Source organism: Eleutherodactylus coqui, chromosome 2 (genome assembly GCF_035609145.1).
Source record: "Eleutherodactylus coqui strain aEleCoq1 chromosome 2, aEleCoq1.hap1, whole genome shotgun sequence".
NCBI lineage: Eukaryota > Metazoa > Chordata > Amphibia > Anura > Eleutherodactylidae > Eleutherodactylus > Eleutherodactylus coqui.
Genome location: NC_089838.1, coordinates 322,148,590 through 322,176,260, shown reverse-complemented (window position 1 = coordinate 322,176,260; position 27,671 = coordinate 322,148,590). Strand labels below are relative to the sequence as shown.

At 48.8% G+C, this 27,671-nt stretch overlaps 1 protein-coding gene across 1 annotated transcript in view; it reads right to left on the bottom strand.

Annotated features, from left to right (window-relative positions):
- Window positions 1-3,454: 3,454 nt before the first annotated feature.
- LOC136610278 (mucin-3B-like) overlaps window positions 3,455-27,671 on the bottom strand; it is a 46,634-nt gene continuing 22,417 nt past the window's right edge. Inside the window, exons 2-3 of the mRNA XM_066589511.1 lie at window positions 3,756-27,625; window positions 3,455-3,645 (exon numbers count right to left, since the gene is read on the bottom strand). Coding sequence (XP_066445608.1) covers window positions 3,455-3,645; window positions 3,756-27,625 — 24,061 coding nt within the window. The remainder of the gene's footprint in view (window positions 3,646-3,755; window positions 27,626-27,671) is intronic.

Genomic DNA, 27,671 nt, shown 5'->3' with positions numbered 1-27,671 from the left:
CAAAAAAAACCCATCTTAGGCCATTTTTATATGGTCCAGAAAATCACAGGAGATTTTGCATTGCGAGACGCATGAATCCCGCACAAATATTAACCCTATCCTTTTGAATGGGGTCATGCATATAAGAATCTATCTTTGGGTGCATCCTGGCATTACATTGCCCATTGTTTCCATAAGGGCCAACGGCAGGATCGCGCCGCATGCTAGGTGCACATGCCAGGTCTCCTCATTAAAAACAATGGGAGACACTCCGTGATCCTTCATCGTGGCTGTCAGCAACGCACAAATCTCCCCCTCGCTGTCTCTCTGCCTCTCTCCTCCCCTCCGGCTATTTACAATGGGAGAGGGCGGAGCTAAGCCCTCTCTCCGCCCCTTGTCCGCAGCCAACAATGGGGGGGGGGGAGGAAACGGGGCGGAGCTTAGCAGGCAGAAATGCTGCTGATTTTCTGCACAGAAACTCTGCATAAAATCCGCTGCCCAGAGTGAGCGCCCTTATATTTCTTCATCAACGGAGCTGTCCAAGGGCTCTTTTTTTGCAGCACAAGATGCAGTTTTAACCTATTCCCCCCCATGGGGTACATGAGCGTTTTTGATTACCTTTCATTAATTTTTTTGTAGAGTGTAAGAAAACAGCAATTCTATTTTTTTTTATGTCATGCTAAATAAATTAAGGGTTACCTTTACAGTAGGGGTGATCCCAAATATGTATAGCTTCTCTTTTTTTCTCTCCCCCACCCCACAGTAAAGCAGCCAATTACACACCCCAGCAGTCTGTGCTGTTTTCCTGGCATCAAGGTTCCCAGCATCTAAGTGGTGATGCCAGGAGAATGGCATGTGACTGCGGCAGCCTCCGATTGGCTGTACTGGTCAGGTGGTAGCCATTCCCAAACAAAGACTGGGGGAACAGGGGGGTCGCAGTGCTGGATCGTTGCCGAATATGATAGCTAAGTACTGCTGGTTTAATTGTTTAACAGATTTGGCCCCGTTTTTAAAAAGCTGTCTCACTCACAGAAAACCCCTATAATGGCTGTAAGAGACACGGCCAGGACTATATTCCTCTTACCTGCTGCTTAAACTCTCCTTCAAACTCTTTGTATTCCGGACTAGTGTTGTCAGTCAGACTTTCCGAAAAATTTCTGTTGATGATTTTCAACTCAACATTCACTTTGGTCTCGACAACTAGTGAGACAGACAAATGCACATAGTATGAAGATTAGGTAGATAGATCAAAAAACCTGGCTTGTTCAGCATTAACTAATACAGAGCATATCCCTCTCTACCAGCTGGAGTGCTTCCCTACTCACAATGCATATGATGAGTCACACAGACCAGCTTTCTGTGTTCCCTGGTGGAGCAGAGCAGAGGCACATCTACTAATTAACAACCCGAGGCACATTTTCTCTGTCAGACAGACCTTGATGTGTTTGCCATTTCTGACATTCTGTTACTACAGTACTAATGTTATAGTAAGGGTGGTGGCAGGCTTTGAAGATACCTGGGGCACCAAGGTTTCCTGGCAGAAGGGAGGGCACTAGCATTTGGTCCAGTACTAGAAACTCTCTTCTATTATAGTAAATCTGCTTAGAGCAAAATAAGATACAAGGTCTTTGTATTGGTGCATATCAGTCATACTTACTTGGTGGGATTCTATCAGTTATGTATTCGCACTTGGGTCCGTAGAAATTGTCCAGGCATATACATTTATTTCCATCAAAGATGCCTCCGTTATTGCATTCTTGGGAATATAAAAAAATAACTACATTAGATCAACAAGATTATATTATTATATCATATAACTATATTATCAGCTCAGTTAGTTCTCGTGAAAGCAACCGTTTTGGCTCCAGAGCTCCTTTTCCTACCATGACTGGCTACAGGAAGTTCTAACCATAGCCAGCGATTTTGAAACATGTGGATAGCTGTCTTTGGTCATCCATACTAGATGGACAATGGAAAAAGCACCCATGCTCAGGAATGATTTCTCAGCCAGCTAAGCACCAAATGCACCATGGGAGCTAAAATGCAACCCCTTGGGTTATTGATTAGTTTTAGTGGAAGGTAACAAATCTAGCAAATCGAAAAAAAAAAAAAAAAATCAATACTCACCTAGCCGCTGGCGTCTAAGTCTCTAACACTGGTCCCCGGGGCTATGGCAGATTGCCGTGTCCTCTGCGCTGACACAGAACTCTCCTTCTGGTGACGAGGCTTTGAATACCTCGCCTCCAGCAAGCAAGTACTGTGATTGGATGGAGGCCAGCCAATCAGGGTCAGTGCTCAATTATTCACAGCCATTCAGTGAATGACATCACTGAATGGCTGTGATTGGCTCATCGAGCGCCGGCTCTGATTGTCTGAGCCACTTTGCTCGTGAGCCAATCACAGCACTCGCTTGCTGGAGGTGGGGTATTCAAAGCCCTGTCACTAGAAGGAGAGTTCTGTGTGAACGCCGAGTACACTGCAGCCTGCTGCATCGCCACTGAAGATCAGCACCGCCGCGAACCATGTGAGTATAAGCCCCCTGAAAATGAGACACTGTGCCTCTTTTGGAGCACAAAGTAATATAAGACCATGTCTTATTTTCGGGGAAACACGGTACATTTTGGTGTAAAACTGCTAAAACAGCTATACAGTTATGATGAGACAGATATACTAAAAGCTTGGATCACTAAGCCGTGGAAAAACATCACCTGGTCAAATGAACTTAGATTTCTGCTGCACCAATCTAATAAGAGGGTTAGAATTTGGCGTAAGCAGCATGAATTGATAAACCCTTCCTGTCAGCTGTTGAAAGTAAGTCTGTACTTCCATCCGATTTGCGGCCACTACAAGATGCTTCCTGTCAGTATGGGCCAATATTCCTGCAGAACAATTTTAATACCTTGAGGAATATACACCATGTCGAATCTCTGCAGTTCTGAAGGCCAAAGAAGGTCCAACACACTACTAGATGCAGAATAAGACTACACAGGGCTTGTGTGTAGTTGGGTTAAACAGAGACACATAGCTCCAAGTGAATCTAAATTCTGCACCCACTATTGAAGCTGCTTAGACACCTGCATTAGCTAATGGAGACTCCAGCAGTGACATAACGTACTTTCTAGACTTTAAGCTTAGCTGATACATTATGGATAATTGGAGTGCTTTCTCTATAGGGGTGAGTCACTAGAAAAGTTTGTGAAAAGTATGCAACTTACCTATAGTTTGGGCTGTGGTTGATGGAATTGGTGCCATCGATGTGGTGCTTGAGCGGGTTGAGCTAGAAGAGGTAGGAGCTGTCCTTGAACTGGTCAAGAGTTTCTTGGTTGTGGATGGTAGAGAGACAGTTGTACTAGTAGTTCGCTTGGTAGTCGATGTTTTACTAGTAGCTAGATGAACTGTAGTGGCTGGTATATGTGGAGTAGTTTTGGTTGAGCCATTGGATATAATGGTAGTTGGAGATGTTACTGTGGATAACTTAGGAGTTGTAGTAAGGGAAGAACTTGTACGTGGTTTGGTTGATCGAGTTTGAGAAGTAAAGATTGACGCATTTGTGCTTGAAGGTGTAAGTAAATTTGTTGTAGGTGTTGTGGTTAAAATGGAAGTAGAGAGGAACTTTGTTGTTGCAGCTGTTACAACTGGCACCGTTTTGCTTACAGATGTGGTAGACTGAGGTATAAGCATAGATGTAGAGGTGAAAGATGGTGTAGATGTAGAAATTGTTGTGGTTGGTGATGTGGTTGCTTTGGAAGAAATTTGAGAAGTGGAAGGCAACCTACTTGTTAATGTGGAGGTTGAAGTTGATGTTGGAAGTTGTGTACTGGAACTAGATATTGAAGTCAAAATTATAGTACTAGGAGAATCTGTTGATGGAGATACTGAAATAGTGGCAGGCAAAGGTAAGGATGTAGAAGAGATAGGAGGACTGGTTGATGAATTGTTGACAGATAATCTTGTAGTGGGTAAACCTGTTGTTAGGGGAAAAGCTAATTCAGATGTGGGTGAAACAGAAGTTGGTAAAGTGGTTCCCTCGGTCAGAAAAGTGGATTGCACTGGAGTTGTTTCTGGATGTTCAGATGTAGAAATGGTCTGCGATCCATGGGTAGTGTAGGCGGTCTTCAGTGTTGATTCTTCGGTAGCGGTCATTTGTGAAGTAGATATTTCTGCTTGCGTTGTTTCAAAAAGTTCAGATGTGGTTGTTTCCTCAGATGTAAGAGTTGATGGCACAGGCGTCGTCTCTACTTCAGCCGTGGGGAATTGGAGTGTAGTCCCTTGGGTCTCTGTCTTAATGGAGGACTGCTCAAAAGCCGTAGTCTTCAGAGCTGAGGAGGTGGTCTTTTCAACATCTGTTGTCTGTGATGTGGTATGATCCGCCTCTGTTGTTTGAGAGACCCCAGACGGAGTGAAGAAGGATGTTAGTAATCCGCCTGTGGAGGTTTCCTCTGCTGGCCTAGTGGGTTGTACAGTTGTCGTCTGAGTGGACCTAGTGGAGACGTATGTTGGGGTTGTTGAACGGGTCTCGGAAGAAGTTTGTGCTACATCAGTATTCTCTTCGGTGTTGTACGTGGACTGCATGGTATCGGTTGTTTGTACTGTGACGCTGTCTCCTGTTACTTCTGTGAATCCAGGCGTCGTCGTTTCTCCGGGAGTTCCTTGGCCATCTGTGGTTGTTTGCTGCCCTGGAAGAGTGCTTTGTACAGCTTCTGTCCTCTGCGTTGGCAACGTGGACTGATAGGGACCTGCCGTGGTCACTGGACTCTCAGTCTGCAGAGATGTTTGCGATATAGTGGCAGTCTCCAAAGTTGCGGATGAAGATTTTTCTGCGTCAGAAGTTGGCAACGTGGTACTTTCCGCTCCCGTGGTTTGAACCTCTGCCGTTGACGCTGCGAGTGACGTTCCTAGTTCTGCACTAGTTGTTTCCTCGGTCAGAAAAGTGGATTGCACTGGAGTTGTTTCTGGATATTCAGATGTAGAAATGGTCTGCGATCCATGGGTAGTGTAGGCGGTCTTGAGTGTTGATTCTTCGGTAGCGGTCATTTGTGAAGTAGATATTTCTGCTTGCGTTGTTTCAAAAAGTTCAGATGTGGTTGTTTCCTCAGATGTAAGAGTTGATGGCACAGGCGTCGTCTCTACTTCAGCCGTGGGGAATTGGAGTGTAGTCCCTTGGGTCTCTGTCTTAATGGAGGACTGCTCAAAAGCCGTAGTCTTCAGAGCTGAGGAGGTGGTCTTTTCAACATCTGTCGTCTGTGATGTGGTATGATCCGCCTCTGTTGTTTGAGAGACCCCAGACGGAGTGAAGAAGGATGTTAGTAATCCGCCTGTGGAGGTTTCCTCTGCTGGCCTAGTGGGTTGTACAGTTGTCGTCTGAGTGGACCTAGTGGAGACGTATGTTGGGGTTGTTGAACGGGTCTCGGAAGAAGTTTGTGCTACATCAGTATTCTCTTCGGTGTTGTACGTGGACTGCATGGTATCGGTTGTTTGTACTGTGACGCTGTCTCCTGTTACTTCTGTGAATCCAGGCGTCGTCGTTTCTCCGGGAGTTCCTTGGCCATCTGTGGTTGTTTGCTGCCCTGGAAGAGTGCTTTGTACAGCTTCTGTCCTCTGCGTTGGCAACGTGGACTGATGGGGACCTGCCGTGGTCACTGGACTCTCAGTCTGCAGAGATGTTTGCGATATAGTGGCAGTCTCCAAAGTTGCGGATGAAGATTTTTCTGCGTCAGAAGTTGGTAACGTGGTACTTTCCGCTCCCGTGGTTTGAACCTCTGCCGTTGACGCTGCGAGTGACGTTCCTAGTTCTGCACTAGTTGTTTCCTCGGTCAGAAAAGTGGATTGCACTGGAGTTGTTTCTGGATATTCAGATGTAGAAATGGTCTGCGATCCATGGGTAGTGTAGGCGGTCTTGAGTGTTGATTCTTCGGTAGCGGTCATTTGTGAAGTAGATATTTCTGCTTGCGTTGTTTCAAAAAGTTCAGATGTGGTTGTTTCCTCAGATGTAAGAGTTGATGGCACAGGCGTCGTCTCTACTTCAGCCGTGGGGAATTGGAGTGTAGTCCCTTGGGTCTCTGTCTTAATGGAGGACTGCTCAAAAGCCGTAGTCTTCAGAGCTGAGGAGGTGGTCTTTTCAACATCTGTCGTCTGTGATGTGGTATGATCCGCCTCTGTTGTTCGAGAGACCCCAGACGGAGTGAAGAAGGATGTTAGTAATCCGCCTGTGGATGTTTCCTCTGCTGGCCTAGTGGGTTGTACAGTTGTCGTCTGAGTGGACCTAGTGGAGACGTATGTTGGGGTTGTTGAACTGGTCTCGGAAGAAGTTTGTGCTACATCAGTATTCTCTTCGGTGTTGTACGTGGACTGCATGGTATCGGTTGTTTGTACTGTGACGCTGTCTCCTGTTACTTCTGTGAATCCAGGCGTCGTCGTTTCTCCGGGAGTTCCTTGGCCATCTGTGGTTGTTTGCTGCCCTGGAAGAGTGCTTTGTACAGCTTCTGTCCTCTGCGTTGGCAACGTGGACTGATGGGGACCTGCCGTGGTCACTGGACTCTCAGTCTGCAGAGATGTTTGCAATATAGTGGCAGTCTCCAAAGTTGCGGATGTAGATTTTTCTGCGTCAGAAGTTGGTAGCGTGGTACTTTCCGCTCCTGTGGTTTGAACCTCTGCCGTTGACGCTGCGAGTGACGTTCCTTGGTCTGCACTAGTTGTTTCCTCGGTCAGAAAAGTGGATTGCATTGGAGTTGTTTCTGGATGTTCAGATGTAGAAATGGTCTGCGATCCATGGGTAGTGTAGGCGGTCTTGAGTGTTGATTCTTCGGTAGCGGTCATTTGTGAAGTAGATATTTCTGCTTGCGTTGTTTCAAAAAGTTCAGATGTGGTTGTTTCCTCAGATGTAAGAGTTGATGGCACAGGCGTCGTCTCTACTTCAGCCGTGGGGAATTGGAGTGTAGTCCCTTGGGTCTCTGTCTTAATGGAGGACTGCTCAAAAGCCGTAGTCTTCAGAGCTGAGGAGGTGGTCTTTTTAACATCTGTCGTCTGTGATGTGGTATGATCCGCCTCTGTTGTTTGAGAGACCCCAGACGGAGTGAAGAAGGATGTTAGTAATCCGCCTGTGGATGTTTCCTCTGCTGGCCTAGTGGGTTGTACAGTTGTCGTCTGAGTGGACCTAGTGGAGACGTATGTTGGGGTTGTTGAACGGGTCTCGGAAGAAGTTTGTGCTACATCAGTATTCTCTTCGGTGTTGTACGTGGACTGCATGGTATCGGTTGTTTGTACTGTGACGCTGTCTCCTGTTACTTCTGTGAATCCAGGTGTCGTCGTTTCTCCGGGAGTTCCTTGGCCATCTGTGGTTGTTTGCTGCCCTGGAAGAGTGCTTTGTACAGCTTCTGTCCTCTGCGTTGGCAACGTGGACTGATGGGGACCTGCCGTGGTCACTGGACTCTCAGTCTGCAGAGATGTTTGCGATATAGTGGCAGTCTCCAAAGTTGCGGATGTAGATTTTTCTGTGTCAGAAGTTGGTAACGTGGTACTTTCCGCTCCCGTGGTTTGAACCTCTGCCGTTGACGCTGCGAGTGACGTTCCTAGTTCTGCACTAGTTGCTTCCTCGGTCAGAAAAGTGGATTGCACTGGAGTTGTTTCTGGATGTTCAGATGTAGAAATGGTCTGCGATCCATGGGTAGTGTAGGCGGTCTTGAGTGTTGATTCTTCGGTAGCGGTCATTTGTGAAGTAGATATTTCTGCTTGCGTTGTTTCAAAAAGTTCAGATGTGGTTGTTTCCTCAGATGTAAGAGTTGATGGCACAGGCGTCGTCTCTACTTCAGCCGTGGGGAATTGGAGTGTAGTCCCTTGGGTCTCTGTCTTAATGGAGGACTGCTCAAAAGCCGTAGTCTTCAGAGCTGAGGAGGTGGTCTTTTCAACATCTGTCGTCTGTGATGTGGTATGATCCGCCTCTGTTGTTTGAGAGACCCCAGACGGAGTGAAGAAGGATGTTAGTAATCCGCCTGTGGATGTTTCCTCTGCTGGCCTAGTGGGTTGTACAGTTGTCGTCTGAGTGGACCTAGTGGAGACGTATGTTGGGGTTGTTGAACGGGTCTCGGAAGAAGTTTGTGCTACATCAGTATTCTCTTCGGTGTTGTACGTGGACTGCATGGTATCGGTTGTTTGTACTGTGACGCTGTCTCCTGTTACTTCTGTGAATCCAGGCGTCGTCGTTTCTCCGGGAGTTCCTTGGCCATCTGTGGTTGTTTGCTGCCCTGGAAGAGTGCTTTGTACAGCTTCTGTCCTCTGCGTTGGCAACGTGGACTGATGGGGACCTGCCGTGGTCACTGGACTCTCAGTCTGCAGAGATGTTTGCAATATAGTGGCAGTCTCCAAAGTTGCGGATGTAGATTTTTCTGCGTCAGAAGTTGGTAGCGTGGTACTTTCCGCTCCTGTGGTTTGAACCTCTGCCGTTGACGCTGCGAGTGACGTTCCTTGGTCTGCACTAGTTGTTTCCTCGGTCAGAAAAGTGGATTGCATTGGAGTTGTTTCTGGATGTTCAGATGTAGAAATGGTCTGCGATCCATGGGTAGTGTAGGCGGTCTTGAGTGTTGATTCTTCGGTAGCGGTCATTTGTGAAGTAGATATTTCTGCTTGCGTTGTTTCAAAAAGTTCAGATGTGGTTGTTTCCTCAGATGTAAGAGTTGATGGCACAGGCGTCGTCTCTACTTCAGCCGTGGGGAATTGGAGTGTAGTCCCTTGGGTCTCTGTCTTAATGGAGGACTGCTCAAAAGCCGTAGTCTTCAGAGCTGAGGAGGTGGTCTTTTTAACATCTGTCGTCTGTGATGTGGTATGATCCGCCTCTGTTGTTTGAGAGACCCCAGACGGAGTGAAGAAGGATGTTAGTAATCCGCCTGTGGATGTTTCCTCTGCTGGCCTAGTGGGTTGTACAGTTGTCGTCTGAGTGGACCTAGTGGAGACGTATGTTGGGGTTGTTGAACGGGTCTCGGAAGAAGTTTGTGCTACATCAGTATTCTCTTCGGTGTTGTACGTGGACTGCATGGTATCGGTTGTTTGTACTGTGACGCTGTCTCCTGTTACTTCTGTGAATCCAGGTGTCGTCGTTTCTCCGGGAGTTCCTTGGCCATCTGTGGTTGTTTGCTGCCCTGGAAGAGTGCTTTGTACAGCTTCTGTCCTCTGCGTTGGCAACGTGGACTGATGGGGACCTGCCGTGGTCACTGGACTCTCAGTCTGCAGAGATGTTTGCGATATAGTGGCAGTCTCCAAAGTTGCGGATGTAGATTTTTCTGTGTCAGAAGTTGGTAACGTGGTACTTTCCGCTCCCGTGGTTTGAACCTCTGCCGTTGACGCTGCGAGTGACGTTCCTAGTTCTGCACTAGTTGCTTCCTCGGTCAGAAAAGTGGATTGCACTGGAGTTGTTTCTGGATGTTCAGATATAGAAATGGTCTGCGATCCATGGGTAGTGTAGGCGGTCTTGAGTGTTGATTCTTCGGTAGCGGTCATTTGTGAAGTAGATATTTCTGCTTGCGTTGTTTCAAAAAGTTCAGATGTGGTTGTTTCCTCAGATGTAAGAGTTGATGGCACAGGCGTCGTCTCTACTTCAGCCGTGGGGAATTGGAGTGTAGTCCCTTGGGTCTCTGTCTTAATGGAGGACTGCTCAAAAGCCGTAGTCTTCAGAGCTGAGGAGGTGGTCTTTTCAACATCTGTCGTCTGTGATGTGGTATGATCCGCCTCTGTTGTTTGAGAGACCCCAGACGGAGTGAAGAAGGATGTTAGTAATCCGCCTGTGGATGTTTCCTCTGCTGGCCTAGTGGGTTGTACAGTTGTCGTCTGAGTGGACCTAGTGGAGACGTATGTTGGGGTTGTTGAACGGGTCTCGGAAGAAGTTTGTGCTACATCAGTATTCTCTTCGGTGTTGTACGTGGACTGCATGGTATCGGTTGTTTGTACTGTGACGCTGTCTCCTGTTACTTCTGTGAATCCAGGCGTCGTCGTTTCTCCGGGAGTTCCTTGGCCATCTGTGGTTGTTTGCTGCCCTGGAAGAGTGCTTTGTACAGCTTCTGTCCTCTGCGTTGGCAACGTGGACTGATGGGGACCTGCCGTGGTCACTGGACTTTCAGTCTGCAGAGATGTTTGCGATATAGTGGCAGTCTCCAAAGTTGCGGATGTAGATTTTTCTGCGTCAGAAGTTGGTAACGTGGTACTTTCCGCTCCCGTGGTTTGAACCTCTGCCGTTGACGCTGCGAGTGACGTTCCTAGTTCTGCACTAGTTGTTTCCTCGGTCAGAAAAGTGGATTGCACTGGAGTTGTTTCTGGATGTTTAGATGTAGAAATGGTCTGCGATCCATGGGTAGTGTAGGCGGTCTTGAGTGTTGATTCTTCGGTAGCGGTCATTTGTGAAGTAGATATTTCTGCTTGCGTTGTTTCAAAAAGTTCAGATGTGGTTGTTTCCTCAGATGTAAGAGTTGATGGCACAGGCGTCGTCTCTACTTCAGCCGTGGGGAATTGGAGTGTAGTCCCTTGGGTCTCTGTCTTAATGGAGGACTGCTCAAAAGCCGTAGTCTTCAGAGCTGAGGAGGTGGTCTTTTCAACATCTGTCGTCTGTGATGTGGTATGATCCGCCTCTGTTGTTTGAGAGACCCCAGACGGAGTGAAGAAGGATGTTAGTAATCCGCCTGTGGATGTTTCCTCTGCTGGCCTAGTGGGTTGTACAGTTGTCGTCTGAGTGGACCTAGTGGAGACGTATGTTGGGGTTGTTGAACGGGTCTCGGAAGAAGTTTGTGCTACATCAGTATTCTCTTCGGTGTTGTACGTGGACTGCATGGTATCGGTTGTTTGTACTGTGACGCTGTCTCCTGTTACTTCTGTGAATCCAGGCGTCGTCGTTTCTCCGGGAGTTCCTTGGCCATCTGTGGTTGTTTGCTGCCCTGGAAGAGTGCTTTGTACAGCTTCTGTCCTCTGCGTTGGCAACGTGGACTGATGGGGACCTGCCGTGGTCACTGGACTTTCAGTCTGCAGAGATGTTTGCGATATAGTGGCAGTCTCCAAAGTTGCGGATGTAGATTTTTCTGCGTCAGAAGTTGGTAACGTGGTACTTTCCGCTCCCGTGGTTTGAACCTCTGCCGTTGACGCTGCGAGTGACGTTCCTAGTTCTGCACTAGTTGTTTCCTCGGTCAGAAAAGTGGATTGCACTGGAGTTGTTTCTGGATGTTCAGATGTAGAAATGGTCTGCGATCCATGGGTAGTGTAGGCGGTCTTGAGTGTTGATTCTTCGGTAGCGGTCATTTGTGAAGTAGATATTTCTGCTTGCGTTGTTTCAAAAAGTTCAGATGTGGTTGTTTCCTCTGATGTAAGAGTTGATGGCACAGGCGTCGTCTCTACTTCAGCCGTGGGGAATTGGAGTGTAGTCCCTTGGGTCTCTGTCTTAATGGAGGACTGCTCAAAAGCCGTAGTCTTCAGAGCTGAGGAGGTGGTCTTTTCAACATCTGTCGTCTGTGATGTGGTATGATCCGCCTCTGTTGTTTGAGAGACCCCAGACGGAGTGAAGAAGGATGTTAGTAATCCGCCTGTGGATGTTTCCTCTGCTGGCCTAGTGGGTTGTACAGTTGTCGTCTGAGTGGACCTAGTGGAGACGTATGTTGGGGTTGTTGAACGGGTCTCGGAAGAAGTTTGTGCTACATCAGTATTCTCTTCGGTGTTGTACGTGGACTGCATGGTATCGGTTGTTTGTACTGTGACGCTGTCTCCTGTTACTTCTGTGAATCCAGGCGTCGTCGTTTCTCCGGGAGTTCCTTGGCCATCTGTGGTTGTTTGCTGCCCTGGAAGAGTGCTTTGTACAGCTTCTGTCCTCTGCGTTGGCAACGTGGACTGATGGGGACCTGCCGTGGTCACTGGACTTTCAGTCTGCAGAGATGTTTGCGATATAGTGGCAGTCTCCAAAGTTGCGGATGTAGATTTTTCTGCGTCAGAAGTTGGTAACGTGGTACTTTCCGCTCCCGTGGTTTGAACCTCTGCCGTTGACGCTGCGAGTGATGTTCCTAGTTCTGCACTAGTTGTTTCCTCGGTCGGAAAAGTGGATTGCACTGGAGTTGTTTCTGGATGTTTAGATGTAGAAATGGTCTGCGATCCATGGGTAGTGTAGGCGGTCTTGAGTGTTGATTCTTCGGTAGCGGTCATTTGTGAAGTAGATATTTCTGCTTGCGTTGTTTCAAAAAGTTCAGATGTGGTTGTTTCCTCAGATGTAAGAGTTGATGGCACAGGCGTCGTCTCTACTTCAGCCGTGGGGAATTGGAGTGTAGTCCCTTGGGTCTCTGTCTTAATGGAGGACTGCTCAAAAGCCGTAGTCTTCAGAGCTGAGGAGGTGGTCTTTTCAACATCTGTCGTCTGTGATGTGGTATGATCCGCCTCTGTTGTTTGAGAGACCCCAGACGGAGTGAAGAAGGATGTTAGTAATCCGCCTGTGGATGTTTCCTCTGCTGGCCTAGTGGGTTGTACAGTTGTCGTCTGAGTGGACCTAGTGGAGACGTATGTTGGGGTTGTTGAACGGGTCTCGGAAGAAGTTTGTGCTACATCAGTATTCTCTTCGGTGTTGTACGTGGACTGCATGGTATCGGTTGTTTGTACTGTGACGCTGTCTCCTGTTACTTCTGTGAATCCAGGCGTCGTCGTTTCTCCGGGAGTTCCTTGGCCATCTGTGGTTGTTTGCTGCCCTGGAAGAGTGCTTTGTACAGCTTCTGTCCTCTGCGTTGGCAACGTGGACTGATGGGGACCTGCCGTGGTCACTGGACTTTCAGTCTGCAGAGATGTTTGCGATATAGTGGCAGTCTCCAAAGTTGCGGATGTAGATTTTTCTGCGTCAGAAGTCGGTAACGTGGTACTTTCCGCTCCCGTGGTTTGAACCTCTGCCGTTGACGCTGCGAGTGACGTTCCTAGTTCTGCACTAGTTGTTTCCTCGGTCAGAAAAGTGGATTGCACTGGAGTTGTTTCTGGATGTTCAGATGTAGAAATGGTCTGCGATCCATGGGTAGTGTAGGCGGTCTTGAGTGTTGATTCTTCGGTAGCGGTCATTTGTGAAGTAGATATTTCTGCTTGCGTTGTTTCAAAAAGTTCAGATGTGGTCGTTTCCTCAGATGTAAGAGTTGATGGCACAGGCGTCGTCTCTACTTCAGCCGTGGGGAATTGGAGTGTAGTCCCTTGGGTCTCTGTCTTAATGGAGGACTGCTCAAAAGCCGTAGTCTTCAGAGCTGAGGAGGTGGTCTTTTCAACATCTGTCGTCTGTGATGTGGTATGATCCGCCTCTGTTGTTTGAGAGACCCCAGACGGAGTGAAGAAGGATGTTAGTAATCCGCCTGTGGATGTTTCCTCTGCTGGCCTAGTGGGTTGTACAGTTGTCGTCTGAGTGGACCTAGTGGAGACGTATGTTGGGGTTGTTGAACGGGTCTCGGAAGAAGTTTGTGCTACATCAGTATTCTCTTCGGTGTTGTACGTGGACTGCATGGTATCGGTTGTTTGTACTGTGACGCTGTCTCCTGTTACTTCTGTGAATCCAGGCGTCGTCGTTTCTCCGGGAGTTCCTTGGCCATCTGTGGTTGTTTGCTGCCCTGGAAGAGTGCTTTGTACAGCTTCTGTCCTCTGGGTTGGCAACGTGGACTGATGGGGACCTGCCGTGGTCACTGGACTTGAAGTCTGCAGAGATGTTTGCGATATAGTGGCAGTCTCCAAAGTTGCGGATGTAGATTTTTCTGCGTCAGAAGTTGGTAACGTGGTACTTTCCGCTCCCGTGGTTTGAACCTCTGCCGTTGACGCTGCGAGTGATGTTCCTGGTTCTGCACTAGTTGTTTCCTCGGTCGGAAAAGTGGATTGCACTGGAGTTGTTTCTGGATGTTTAGATGTAGAAATGGTCTGCGATCCATGGGTAGTGTAGGCGGTCTTGAGTGTTGATTCTTCGGTAGCGGTCATTTGTGAAGTAGATATTTCTGCTTGCGTTGTTTCAAAAAGTTCAGATGTGGTTGTTTCCTCAGATGTAAGAGTTGATGGCACAGGCGTCGTCTCTACTTCAGCCGTGGGGAATTGGAGTGTAGTCCCTTGGGTCTCTGTCTTAATGGAGGACTGCTCAAAAGCCGTAGTCTTCAGAGCTGAGGAGGTGGTCTTTTCAACATCTGTCGTCTGTGATGTGGTATGATCCGCCTCTGTTGTTTGAGAGACCCCAGACGGAGTGAAGAAGGATGTTAGTAATCCGCCTGTGGATGTTTCCTCTGCTGGCCTAGTGGGTTGTACAGTTGTCGTCTGAGTGGACCTAGTGGAGACGTATGTTGGGGTTGTTGAACGGGTCTCGGAAGAAGTTTGTGCTACATCAGTATTCTCTTCGGTGTTGTACGTGGACTGCATGGTATCGGTTGTTTGTACTGTGACGCTGTCTCCTGTTACTTCTGTGAATCCAGGCGTCGTCGTTTCTCCGGGAGTTCCTTGGCCATCTGTGGTTGTTTGCTGCCCTGGAAGAGTGCTTTGTACAGCTTCTGTCCTCTGGGTTGGCAACGTGGACTGATGGGGACCTGCCGTGGTCACTGGACTTGAAGTCTGCAGAGATGTTTGCGATATAGTGGCAGTCTCCAAAGTTGCGGATGTAGATTTTTCTGCGTCAGAAGTCGGTAACGTGGTACTTTCCGCTCCCGTGGTTTGAAACTCTGCCGTTGACGCTGCGAGTGACGTTCCTAGTTCTGCACTAGTTGTTTCCTCGGTCAGAAAAGTGGATTGCACTGGAGTTGTTTCTGGATGTTCAGATGTAGAAATGGTCTGCGATCCATGGGTAGTGTAGGCGGTCTTGAGTGTTGATTCTTCGGTAGCGGTCATTTGTGAAGTAGATATTTCTGCTTGCGTTGTTTCAAAAAGTTCAGATGTGGTCGTTTCCTCAGATGTAAGAGTTGATGGCACAGGCGTCGTCTCTACTTCAGCCGTGGGGAATTGGAGTGTAGTCCCTTGGGTCTCTGTCTTAATGGAGGACTGCTCAAAAGCCGTAGTCTTCAGAGCTGAGGAGGTGGTCTTTTCAACATCTGTCGTCTGTGATGTGGTATGATCCGCCTCTGTTGTTTGAGAGACCCCAGACGGAGTGAAGAAGGATGTTAGTAATCCGCCTGTGGATGTTTCCTCTGCTGGCCTAGTGGGTTGTACAGTTGTCGTCTGAGTGGACCTAGTGGAGACGTATGTTGGGGTTGTTGAACGGGTCTCGGAAGAAGTTTGTGCTACATCAGTATTCTCTTCGGTGTTGTACGTAGACTGCATGGTATCGGTTGTTTGTACTGTGACGCTGTCTCCTGTTACTTCTGTGAATCCAGGCGTCGTCGTTTCTCCGGGAGTTCCTTGGCCATCTGTGGTTGTTTGCTGCCCTGGAAGAGTGCTTTGTACAGCTTCTGTCCTCTGGGTTGGCAACGTGGACTGATGGGGACCTGCCGTGGTCACTGGACTTGAAGTCTGCAGAGATGTTTGCGATATAGTGGCAGTCTCCAAAGTTGCGGATGTAGATTTTTCTGCGTCAGAAGTTGGTAACGTGGTACTTTCCGCTCCCGTGGTTTGAACCTCTGCCGTTGACGCTGCGAGTGATGTTCCTGGTTCTGCACTAGTTGTTTCCTCGGTCGGAAAAGTGGATTGCACTGGAGTTGTTTCTGGATGTTTAGATGTAGAAATGGTCTGCGATCCATGGGTAGTGTAGGCGGTCTTGAGTGTTGATTCTTCGGTAGCGGTCATTTGTGAAGTAGATATTTCTGCTTGCGTTGTTTCAAAAAGTTCAGATGTGGTTGTTTCCTCAGATGTAAGAGTTGATGGCACAGGCGTCGTCTCTACTTCAGCCGTGGGGAATTGGAGTGTAGTCCCTTGGGTCTCTGTCTTAATGGAGGACTGCTCAAAAGCCGTAGTCTTCAGAGCTGAGGAGGTGGTCTTTTCAACATCTGTCGTCTGTGATGTGGTATGATCCGCCTCTGCTGTTTGAGAGACCCCAGACGGAGTGAAGAAGGATGTTAGTAATCCGCCTGTGGAGGTTTCCTCTGCTGGCCTAGTGGGTTGTACAGTTGTCGTCTGAGTGGACCTAGTGGAGACGTATGTTGGGGTTGTTGAACGGGTCTCGGAAGAAGTTTGTGCTACATCAGTATTCTCTTCGGTGTTGTACGTGGACTGCATGGTATCGGTTGTTTGTACTGTGACGCTGTCTCCTGTTATTACTGTGAATCGAGGCGTCGTCGTTTCTCCGGGAGTTCCTTGGCCATCTGTGGTTGTTTGCTGCCCTGGAAGAGTGCTTTGTACAGCTTCTGTCCTCTGCGTTGGCAACGTGGACTGATGGGGACCTGCCGTGGTCACTGGACTTTCAGTCTGCAGAGATGTTTGCGATAAAGTGGCAGTCTCCAAAGTTGCGGATGTAGATTTTTCTGCGTCAGAAGTCGGTAACGTGGTACTTTCCGCTCCCGTGGTTTGAACCTCTGCCGTTGACGCTGCGAGTGACGTTCCTAGTTCTGCACTAGTTGTTTCCTCGGTCAGAAAAGTGGATTGCACTGGAGTTGTTTCTGGATGTTCAGATGTAGAAATGGTCTGCGATCCATGGGTAGTGTAGGCGGTCTTGAGTGTTGATTCTTCGGTAGCGGTCATTTGTGAAGTAGATATTTCTGCTTGCGTTGTTTCAAAAAGTTCAGATGTGGTTGTTTCCTCAGATGTAAGAGTTGATGGCACAGGCGTCGTCTCTACTTCAGCCGTGGGGAATTGGAGTGTAGTCCCTTGGGTCTCTGTCTTAATGGAGGACTGCTCAAAAGCCGTAGTCTTCAGAGCTGAGGAGGTGGTCTTTTCAACATCTGTCGTCTGTGATGTGGTATGATCCGCCTCTGCTGTTTGAGAGACCCCAGACGGAGTGAAGAAGGATGTTAGTAATCCGCCTGTGGAGGTTTCCTCTGCTGGCCTAGTGGGTTGTACAGTTGTCGCCTGAGTGGACCTAGTGGAGACGTATGTTGGGGTTGTTGAACGGGTCTCGGAAGAAGTTTGTGCTACATCAGTATTCTCTTCGGTGTTGTACGTGGACTGCATGGTATCGGTTGTTTGTACTGTGACGCTGTCTCCTGTTACTTCTGTGAATCCAGGCGTCGTCGTTTCTCCGGGAGTTCCTTGGCCATCTGTGGTTGTTTGCTGCCCTGGAAGAGTGCTTTGTACAGCTTCTGTCCTCTGCGTTGGCAACGTGGACTGATGGGGACCTGCCGTGGTCACTGGACTTTCAGTGTGCAGAGATGTTTGCGATATAGTGGCAGTCTCCAAAGTTGCGGATGTAGATTTTTCTGCGTCAGAAGTTGGTAACGTGGTACTTTCCGCTCCCGTGGTTTGAACCTCTGCCGTTGACGCTGCGAGTGACGTTCCTAGTTCTGCACTAGTTGTTTCCTCGGTCAGAAAAGTGGATTGCACTGGAGTTGTTTCTGGATGTTCAGATGTAGAAATGGTCTGCGATCCATGGGTAGTGTAGGCGGTCTTGAGTGTTGATTCTTCGGTAGCGGTCATTTGTGAAGTAGATATTTCTGCTTGCGTTGTTTCAAAAAGTTCAGATGTGGTTGTTTCCTCAGATGTAAGAGTTGATGGCACAGGCGTCGTCTCTACTTCAGCCGTGGGGAATTGGAGTGTAGTCCCTTGGGTCTCTGTCTTAATGGAGGACTGCTCAAAAGCCGTAGTCTTCAGAGCTGAGGAGGTGGTCTTTTCAACATCTGTCATCTGTGATGTGGTATGATCCGCCTCTGCTGTTTGAGAGACCCCAGACGGAGTGAAGAAGGATGTTAGTAATCCGCCTGTGGAGGTTTCCTCTGCTGGCCTAGTGGGTTGTACAGTTGTCGTCTGAGTGGACCTAGTGGAGACGTATGTTGGGGTTGTTGAACGGGTCTCGGAAGAAGTTTGTGCTACATCAGTATTCTCTTCGGTGTTGTACGTGGACTGCATGGTATCGGTTGTTTGTACTGTGATGCTGTCTCCTGTTACTTCTGTGAATCCAGGCGTCGTTGTTTCTCCGGGAGTTCCTTGGCCATCTGTGGTTGTTTGCTGCCCTGGAAGAGTGCTTTGTACAGCTTCTGTCCTCTGCGTTGGCAACGTGGACTGATGGGGACCTGCCGTGGTCACTGGACTTTCAGTCTGCAGAGATGTTTGCGATATAGTGGCAGTCTCCAAAGTTGCGGATGTAGATTTTTCTGCGTCAGAAGTTGGTAACGGGGTACTTTCCGCTCCCGTGGTTTGAACCTCTGCCGTTGACGCTGCGAGTGACGTTCCTAGTTCTGCACTAGTTGTTTCCTCGGTCAGAAAAGTGGATTGCACTGGAGTTGTTTCTGGATGTTCAGATGTAGAAATGGTCTGCGATACATGGGTAGTGTAGGCGGTCTTGAGTGTTGATTCTTCGGTAGCGGTCATTTGTGAAGTAGATATTTCTGCTTGCGTTGTTTCAAAAAGTTCAGATGTGGTTGTTTCCTCAGATGTAAGAGTTGATGGCACAGGCGTCGTCTCTACTTCAGCCGTGGGGAATTGGAGTGTAGTCCCTTGGGTCTCTGTCTTAATGGAGGACTGCTCAAAAGCCGTAGTCTTCAGAGCTGAGGAGGTGGTCTTTTCAACATCTGTCGTCTGTGATGTGGTATGATCCGCCTCTGCTGTTTGAGAGACCCCAGACGGAGTAAAGAAGGATGTTAGTAATCCGCCAGTGGAGGTTTCCTCTGCTGGCCTAGTGGGTTGTACAGTTGTCGTCTGAGTGGACCTAGTGGAGACGTATGTTGGGGTTGTTGAACGGGTCTCGGAAGAAGTTTGTGCTACATCAGTATTCTCTTCGGTGTTGTACGTGGACTGCATGGTATCGGTTGTTTGTACTGTGACGCTGTCTCCTGTTACTTCTGTGAATCCAGGCGTCGTCGTTTCTCCGGGAGTTCCTTGGCCATCTGTGGTTGTTTGCTGCCCTGGAAGAGTGCTTTGTACAGCTTCTGTCCTCTGCGTTGGCAACGTGGACTGATGGGGACCTGCCGTGGTCACTGGACTTTCAGTCTGCAGAGATGTTTGCGATAAAGTGGCAGTCTCCAAAGTTGCGGATGTAGATTTTTCTGCGTCAGAAGTCGGTAACGTGGTACTTTCCGCTCCCGTGGTTTGAACCTCTGCCGTTGACGCTGCGAGTGACGTTCCTAGTTCTGCACTAGTTGTTTCCTCGGTCAGAAAAGTGGATTGCACTGGAGTTGTTTCTGGATGTTCAGATGTAGAAATGGTCTGCGATCCATGGGTAGTGTAGGCGGTCTTGAGTGTTGATTCTTCGGTAGCGGTCATTTGTGAAGTAGATATTTCTGCTTGCGTTGTTTCAAAAAGTTCAGATGTGGTTGTTTCCTCAGATGTAAGAGTTGATGGCACAGGCGTCGTCTCTACTTCAGCCGTGGGGAATTGGAGTGTAGTCCCTTGGGTCTCTGTCTTAATGGAGGACTGCTCAAAAGCCGTAGTCTTCAGAGCTGAGGAGGTGGTCTTTTCAACATCTGTCGTCTGTGATGTGGTATGATCCGCCTCTGCTGTTTGAGAGACCCCAGACGGAGTGAAGAAGGATGTTAGTAATCCGCCTGTGGAGGTTTCCTCTGCTGGCCTAGTGGGTTGTACAGTTGTCGCCTGAGTGGACCTAGTGGAGACGTATGTTGGGGTTGTTGAACGGGTCTCGGAAGAAGTTTGTGCTACATCAGTATTCTCTTCGGTGTTGTACGTGGACTGCATGGTATCGGTTGTTTGTACTGTGACGCTGTCTCCTGTTACTTCTGTGAATCCAGGCGTCGTCGTTTCTCCGGGAGTTCCTTGGCCATCTGTGGTTGTTTGCTGCCCTGGAAGAGTGCTTTGTACAGCTTCTGTCCTCTGCGTTGGCAACGTGGACTGATGGGGACCTGCCGTGGTCACTGGACTTTCAGTGTGCAGAGATGTTTGCGATATAGTGGCAGTCTCCAAAGTTGCGGATGTAGATTTTTCTGCGTCAGAAGTTGGTAACGTGGTACTTTCCGCTCCCGTGGTTTGAACCTCTGCCGTTGACGCTGCGAGTGACGTTCCTAGTTCTGCACTAGTTGTTTCCTCGGTCAGAAAAGTGGATTGCACTGGAGTTGTTTCTGGATGTTCAGATGTAGAAATGGTCTGCGATCCATGGGTAGTGTAGGCGGTCTTGAGTGTTGATTCTTCGGTAGCGGTCATTTGTGAAGTAGATATTTCTGCTTGCGTTGTTTCAAAAAGTTCAGATGTGGTTGTTTCCTCAGATGTAAGAGTTGATGGCACAGGCGTCGTCTCTACTTCAGCCGTGGGGAATTGGAGTGTAGTCCCTTGGGTCTCTGTCTTAATGGAGGACTGCTCAAAAGCCGTAGTCTTCAGAGCTGAGGAGGTGGTCTTTTCAACATCTGTTGTCTGTGATGTGGTATGATCCGCCTCTGCTGTTTGAGAGACCCCAGACGGAGTGAAGAAGGATGTTAGTAATCCGCCTGTGGAGGTTTCCTCTGCTGGCCTAGTGGGTTGTACAGTTGTCGTCTGAGTGGACCTAGTGGAGACGTATGTTGGGGTTGTTGAACGGGTCTCGGAAGAAGTTTGTGCTACATCAGTATTCTCTTCGGTGTTGTACGTGGACTGCATGGTATCGGTTGTTTGTACTGTGACGCTGTCTCCTGTTACTTCTGTGAATCCAGGCGTCGTCATTTCTCCGGGAGTTCCTTGGCCATCTGTGGTTGTTTGCTGCCCTGGAAGAGTGCTTTGTACAGCTTCTGTCCTCTGCGTTGGCAACGTGGACTGATGGGGACCTGCCGTGGTCACTGGACTTTCAGTCTGCAGAGATGTTTGCGATATAGTGGCAGTCTCCAAAGTTGCGGATGTAGATTTTTCTGCGTCAGAAGTTGGTAACGGGGTACTTTCCGCTCCCGTGGTTTGAACCTCTGCCGTTGACGCTGCGAGTGACGTTCCTAGTTCTGCACTAGTTGTTTCCTCGGTCAGAAAAGTGGATTGCACTGGAGTTGTTTCTGGATGTTCAGATGTAGAAATGGTCTGCGATCCATGGGTAGTGTAGGCGGTCTTGAGTGTTGATTCTTCGGTAGCGGTCATTTGTGAAGTAGATATTTCTGCTTGCGTTGTTTCAAAAAGTTCAGATGTGGTTGTTTCCTCAGATGTAAGAGTTGATGGCACAGGCGTCGTCTCTACTTCAGCCGTGGGGAATTGGAGTGTAGTCCCTTGGGTCTCTGTCTTAATGGAGGACTGCTCAAAAGCCGTAGTCTTCAGAGCTGAGGAGGTGGTCTTTTCAACATCTGTCGTCTGTGATGTGGTATGATCCGCCTCTGCTGTTTGAGAGACCCCAGACGGAGTGAAGAAGGATGTTAGTAATCCGCCTGTGGAGGTTTCCTCTGCTGGCCTAGTGGGTTGTACAGTTGTCGTCTGAGTGGACCTAGTGGAGACGTATGTTGGGGTTGTTGAACGGGTCTCGGAAGAAGTTTGTGCTACATCAGTATTCTCTTCGGTGTTGTACGTGGACTGCATGGTATCGGTTGTTTGTACTGTGACGCTGTCTCCTGTTATTACTGTGAATCGAGGCGTCGTCGTTTCTCCGGGAGTTCCTTGGCCATCTGTGGTTGTTTGCTGCCCTGGAAGAGTGCTTTGTACAGCTTCTGTCCTCTGCGTTGGCAACGTGGACTGATGGGGACCTGCCGTGGTCACTGGACTTTCAGTCTGCAGAGATGTTTGCGATAAAGTGGCAGTCTCCAAAGTTGCGGATGTAGATTTTTCTGCGTCAGAAGTCGGTAACGTGGTACTTTCCGCTCCCGTGGTTTGAACCTCTGCCGTTGACGCTGCGAGTGACGTTCCTAGTTCTGCACTAGTTGTTTCCTCGGTCAGAAAAGTGGATTGCACTGGAGTTGTTTCTGGATGTTCAGATGTAGAAATGGTCTGCGATCCATGGGTAGTGTAGGCGGTCTTGAGTGTTGATTCTTCGGTAGCGGTCATTTGTGAAGTAGATATTTCTGCTTGCGTTGTTTCAAAAAGTTCAGATGTGGTTGTTTCCTCAGATGTAAGAGTTGATGGCACAGGCGTCGTCTCTACTTCAGCCGTGGGGAATTGGAGTGTAGTCCCTTGGGTCTCTGTCTTAATGGAGGACTGCTCAAAAGCCGTAGTCTTCAGAGCTGAGGAGGTGGTCTTTTCAACATCTGTCGTCTGTGATGTGGTATGATCCGCCTCTGCTGTTTGAGAGACCCCAGACGGAGTGAAGAAGGATGTTAGTAATCCGCCTGTGGAGGTTTCCTCTGCTGGCCTAGTGGGTTGTACAGTTGTCGCCTGAGTGGACCTAGTGGAGACGTATGTTGGGGTTGTTGAACGGGTCTCGGAAGAAGTTTGTGCTACATCAGTATTCTCTTCGGTGTTGTACGTGGACTGCATGGTATCGGTTGTTTGTACTGTGACGCTGTCTCCTGTTACTTCTGTGAATCCAGGCGTCGTCGTTTCTCCGGGAGTTCCTTGGCCATCTGTGGTTGTTTGCTGCCCTGGAAGAGTGCTTTGTACAGCTTCTGTCCTCTGCGTTGGCAACGTGGACTGATGGGGACCTGCCGTGGTCACTGGACTTTCAGTCTGCAGAGATGTTTGCGATATAGTGGCAGTCTCCAAAGTTGCGGATGTAGATTTTTCTGCGTCAGAAGTTGGTAACGGGGTACTTTCCGCTCCCGTGGTTTGAACCTCTGCCGTTGACGCTGCGAGTGACGTTCCTAGTTCTGCACTAGTTGTTTCCTCGGTCAGAAAAGTGGATTGCACTGGAGTTGTTTCTGGATGTTCAGATGTAGAAATGGTCTGCGATCCATGGGTAGTGTAGGCGGTCTTGAGTGTTGATTCTTCGGTAGCGGTCATTTGTGAAGTAGATATTTCTGCTTGCGTTGTTTCAAAAAGTTCAGATGTGGTTGTTTCCTCAGATGTAAGAGTTGATGGCACAGGCGTCGTCTCTACTTCAGCCGTGGGGAATTGGAGTGTAGTCCCCTGGGTCTCTGTCTTACTGGAGGACTGCTCAAAAGCCGTAGTCTTTAGAGCTGAGGAGGTGGTCTTTTCAACATCTGTCGTCTGTGATGTGGTATGATCCGCCTCTGCTGTTTGAGAGACCCCAGACGGAGTGAAGAAAGATGTTAGTAATCCGCCTGTGGAGGTTTCCTCTGCTGGCCTAGTGGGTTGTACAGTTGTCGTCTGAGTGGACCTAGTGGAGACGTATGTTGGGGTTGTTGAACGGGTCTCGGAAGAAGTTTGTGCTACATCAGTATTCTCTTCGGTGTTGTACGTGGACTGCATGGTATCGGTTGTTTGTACTGTGACGCTGTCTCCTGTTACTTCTGTGAATCCAGGCGTCGTCGTTTCTCCGGGAGTTCCTTGGCCATCTGTGGTTGTTTGCTGCCCTGGAAGAGTGCTTTGTACAGCTTCTGTCCTCTGCGTTGGCAACGTGGACTGATGGGGACCTGCCGTGGTCACTGGACTTTCAGTCTGCAGAGATGTTTGCGATATAGTGGCAGTCTCCAAAGTTGCGGATGTAGATTTTTCTGCGTCAGAAGTTGGTAACGTGGTACTTTCCGCTCCCGTGGTTTGAACCTCTGCCGTTGACGCTGCGAGTGATGTTCCTAGTTCTGCACTAGTTGTTTCCTCGGTCGGAAAAGTGGATTGCACTGGAGTTGTTTCTGGATGTTTAGATGTAGAAATGGTTTGCGATCCATGGGTAGTGTAGGCGGTCTTGAGTGTTGATTCTTCGGTAGCGGTCATTTGTGAAGTAGATATTTCTGCTTGCGTTGTTTCAAAAAGTTCAGATGTGGTTGTTTCCTCAGATGTAAGAGTTGATGGCACAGGCGTCGTCTCTACTTCAGCCGTGGGGAATTGGAGTGTAGTCCCTTGGGTCTCTGTCTTAATGGAGGACTGCTCAAAAGCCGTAGTCTTCAGAGCTGAGGAGGTGGTCTTTTCAACATCTGTCGTCTGTGATGTGGTATGATCCGCCTCTGTTGTTTGAGAGACCCCAGACGGAGTGAAGAAGGGTGTTAGTAATCCGCCTGTGGATGTTTCCTCTGCTGGCCTAGTGGGTTGTACAGTTGTCGTCTGAGTGGACCTAGTGGAGACGTATGTTGGGGTTGTTGAACGGGTCTCGGAAGAAGTTTGTGCTACATCAGTATTCTCTTCGGTGTTGTACGTAGACTGCATGGTATCGGTTGTTTGTACTGTGACGCTGTCTCCTGTTACTTCTGTGAATCCAGGCGTCGTCGTTTCTCCGGGAGTTCCTTGGCCATCTGTGGTTGTTTGCTGCCCTGGAAGAGTGCTTTGTACAGCTTCTGTCCTCTGCGTTGGCAACGTGGACTGATGGGGACCTGCCGTGGTCACTGGACTTTCAGTCTGCAGAGATGTTTGCGATATAGTGGCAGTCTCCAAAGTTGCGGATGTAGATTTTTCTGCGTCAGAAGTTGGTAACGTGGTACTTTCCGCTCCCGTGGTTTGAACCTCTGCCGTTGACGCTGCGAGTGATGTTCCTAGTTCTGCACTAGTTGTTTCCTCGGTCGGAAAAGTGGATTGCACTGGAGTTGTTTCTGGATGTTTAGATGTAGAAATGGTCTGCGATCCATGGGTAGTGTAGGCGGTCTTGAGTGTTGATTCTTCGGTAGCGGTCATTTGTGAAGTAGATATTTCTGCTTGCGTTGTTTCAAAAAGTTCAGATGTGGTTGTTTCCTCAGATGTAAGAGTTGATGGCACAGGCGTCGTCTCTACTTCAGCCGTGGGGAATTGGAGTGTAGTCCCTTGGGTCTCTGTCTTAATGGAGGACTGCTCAAAAGCCGTAGTCTTCAGAGCTGAGGAGGTGGTCTTTTCAACATCTGTCGTCTGTGATGTGGTATGATCCGCCTCTGTTGTTTGAGAGACCCCAGACGGAGTGAAGAAGGATGTTAGTAATCCGCCTGTGGATGTTTCCTCTGCTGGCCTAGTGGGTTGTACAGTTGTCGTCTGAGTGGACCTAGTGGAGACGTATGTTGGGGTTGTTGAACGGGTCTCGGAAGAAGTTTGTGCTACATCAGTATTCTCTTCGGTGTTGTACGTGGACTGCATGGTATCGGTTGTTTGTACTGTGACGCTGTCTCCTGTTACTTCTGTGAATCCAGGCGTCGTCGTTTCTCCGGGAGTTCCTTGGCCATCTGTGGTTGTTTGCTGCCCTGGAAGAGTGCTTTGTACAGCTTCTGTCCTCTGGGTTGGCAACGTGGACTGATGGGGACCTGCCGTGGTCACTGGACTTGAAGTCTGCAGAGATGTTTGCGATATAGTGGCAGTCTCCAAAGTTGCGGATGTAGATTTTTCTGCGTCAGAAGTTGGTAACGTGGTACTTTCCGCTCCCGTGGTTTGAACCTCTGCCGTTGACGCTGCGAGTGATGTTCCTGGTTCTGCACTAGTTGTTTCCTCGGTCGGAAAAGTGGATTGCACTGGAGTTGTTTCTGGATGTTTAGATGTAGAAATGGTCTGCGATCCATGGGTAGTGTAGGCGGTCTTGAGTGTTGATTCTTCGGTAGCGGTCATTTGTGAAGTAGATATTTCTGCTTGCGTTGTTTCAAAAAGTTCAGATGTGGTTGTTTCCTCAGATGTAAGAGTTGATGGCACAGGCGTCGTCTCTACTTCAGCCGTGGGGAATTGGAGTGTAGTCCCTTGGGTCTCTGTCTTAATGGAGGACTGCTCAAAAGCCGTAGTCTTCAGAGCTGAGGAGGTGGTCTTTTCAACATCTGTCGTCTGTGATGTAGTATGATCCGCCTCTGTTGTTTGAGAGACCCCAGACGGAGTGAAGAAGGATGTTAGTAATCCGCCTGTGGATGTTTCCTCTGCTGGCCTAGTGGGTTGTACAGTTGTCGTCTGAGTGGACCTAGTGGAGACGTATGTTGGGGTTGTTGAACGGGTCTCGGAAGAAGTTTGTGCTACATCAGTATTCTCTTCGGTGTTGTACGTGGACTGCATGGTATCGGTTGTTTGTACTGTGACGCTGTCTCCTGTTACTTCTGTGAATCCAGGCGTCGTCGTTTCTCCGGGAGTTCCTTGGCCATCTGTGGTTGTTTGCTGCCCTGGAAGAGTGCTTTGTACAGCTTCAGTCCTCTGCGTTGGCAACGTGGACTGATGGGGACCTGCCGTGGTCACTGGACTTTCAGTCTGCAGAGATGTTTGCGATATAGTGGCAGTCTCCAAAGTTGCGGATGTAGATTTTTCTGCGTCAGAAGTCGGTAACGTGGTACTTTCCGCTCCCGTGGTTTGAACCTCTGCCGTTGACGCTGCGAGTGACGTTCCTAGTTCTGCACTAGTTGTTTCCTCGGTCAGAAAAGTGGATTGCACTGGAGTTGTTTCTGGATGTTCAGATGTAGAAATGGTCTGCGATCCATGGGTAGTGTAGGCGGTCTTGAGTGTTGATTCTTCGGTAGCGGTCATTTGTGAAGTAGATATTTCTGCTTGCGTTGTTTCAAAAAGTTCAGATGTGGTCGTTTCCTCAGATGTAAGAGTTGATGGCACAGGCGTCGTCTCTACTTCAGCCGTGGGGAATTGGAGTGTAGTCCCTTGGGTCTCTGTCTTAATGGAGGACTGCTCAAAAGCCGTAGTCTTCAGAGCTGAGGAGGTGGTCTTTTCAACATCTGTCGTCTGTGATGTGGTATGATCCGCCTCTGTTGTTTGAGAGACCCCAGACGGAGTGAAGAAGGATGTTAGTAATCCGCCTGTGGATGTTTCCTCTGCTGGCCTAGTGGGTTGTACAGTTGTCGTCTGAGTGGACCTAGTGGAGACGTATGTTGGGGTTGTTGAACGGGTCTCGGAAGAAGTTTGTGCTACATCAGTATTCTCTTCGGTGTTGTACGTAGACTGCATGGTATCGGTTGTTTGTACTGTGACGCTGTCTCCTGTTACTTCTGTGAATCCAGGCGTCGTCGTTTCTCCGGGAGTTCCTTGGCCATCTGTGGTTGTTTGCTGCCCTGGAAGAGTGCTTTGTACAGCTTCTGTCCTCTGGGTTGGCAACGTGGACTGATGGGGACCTGCCGTGGTCACTGGACTTGAAGTCTGCAGAGATGTTTGCGATATAGTGGCAGTCTCCAAAGTTGCGGATGTAGATTTTTCTGCGTCAGAAGTTGGTAACGTGGTACTTTCCGCTCCCGTGGTTTGAACCTCTGCCGTTGACGCTGCGAGTGATGTTCCTGGTTCTGCACTAGTTGTTTCCTCGGTCGGAAAAGTGGATTGCACTGGAGTTGTTTCTGGATGTTTAGATGTAGAAATGGTCTGCGATCCATGGGTAGTGTAGGCGGTCTTGAGTGTTGATTCTTCGGTAGCGGTCATTTGTGAAGTAGATATTTCTGCTTGCGTTGTTTCAAAAAGTTCAGATGTGGTTGTTTCCTCAGATGTAAGAGTTGATGGCACAGGCGTCGTCTCTACTTCAGCCGTGGGGAATTGGAGTGTAGTCCCTTGGGTCTCTGTCTTAATGGAGGACTGCTCAAAAGCCGTAGTCTTCAGAGCTGAGGAGGTGGTCTTTTCAACATCTGTCGTCTGTGATGTGGTATGATCCGCCTCTGCTGTTTGAGAGACCCCAGACGGAGTGAAGAAGGATGTTAGTAATCCGCCTGTGGAGGTTTCCTCTGCTGGCCTAGTGGGTTGTACAGTTGTCGTCTGAGTGGACCTAGTGGAGACGTATGTTGGGGTTGTTGAACGGGTCTCGGAAGAAG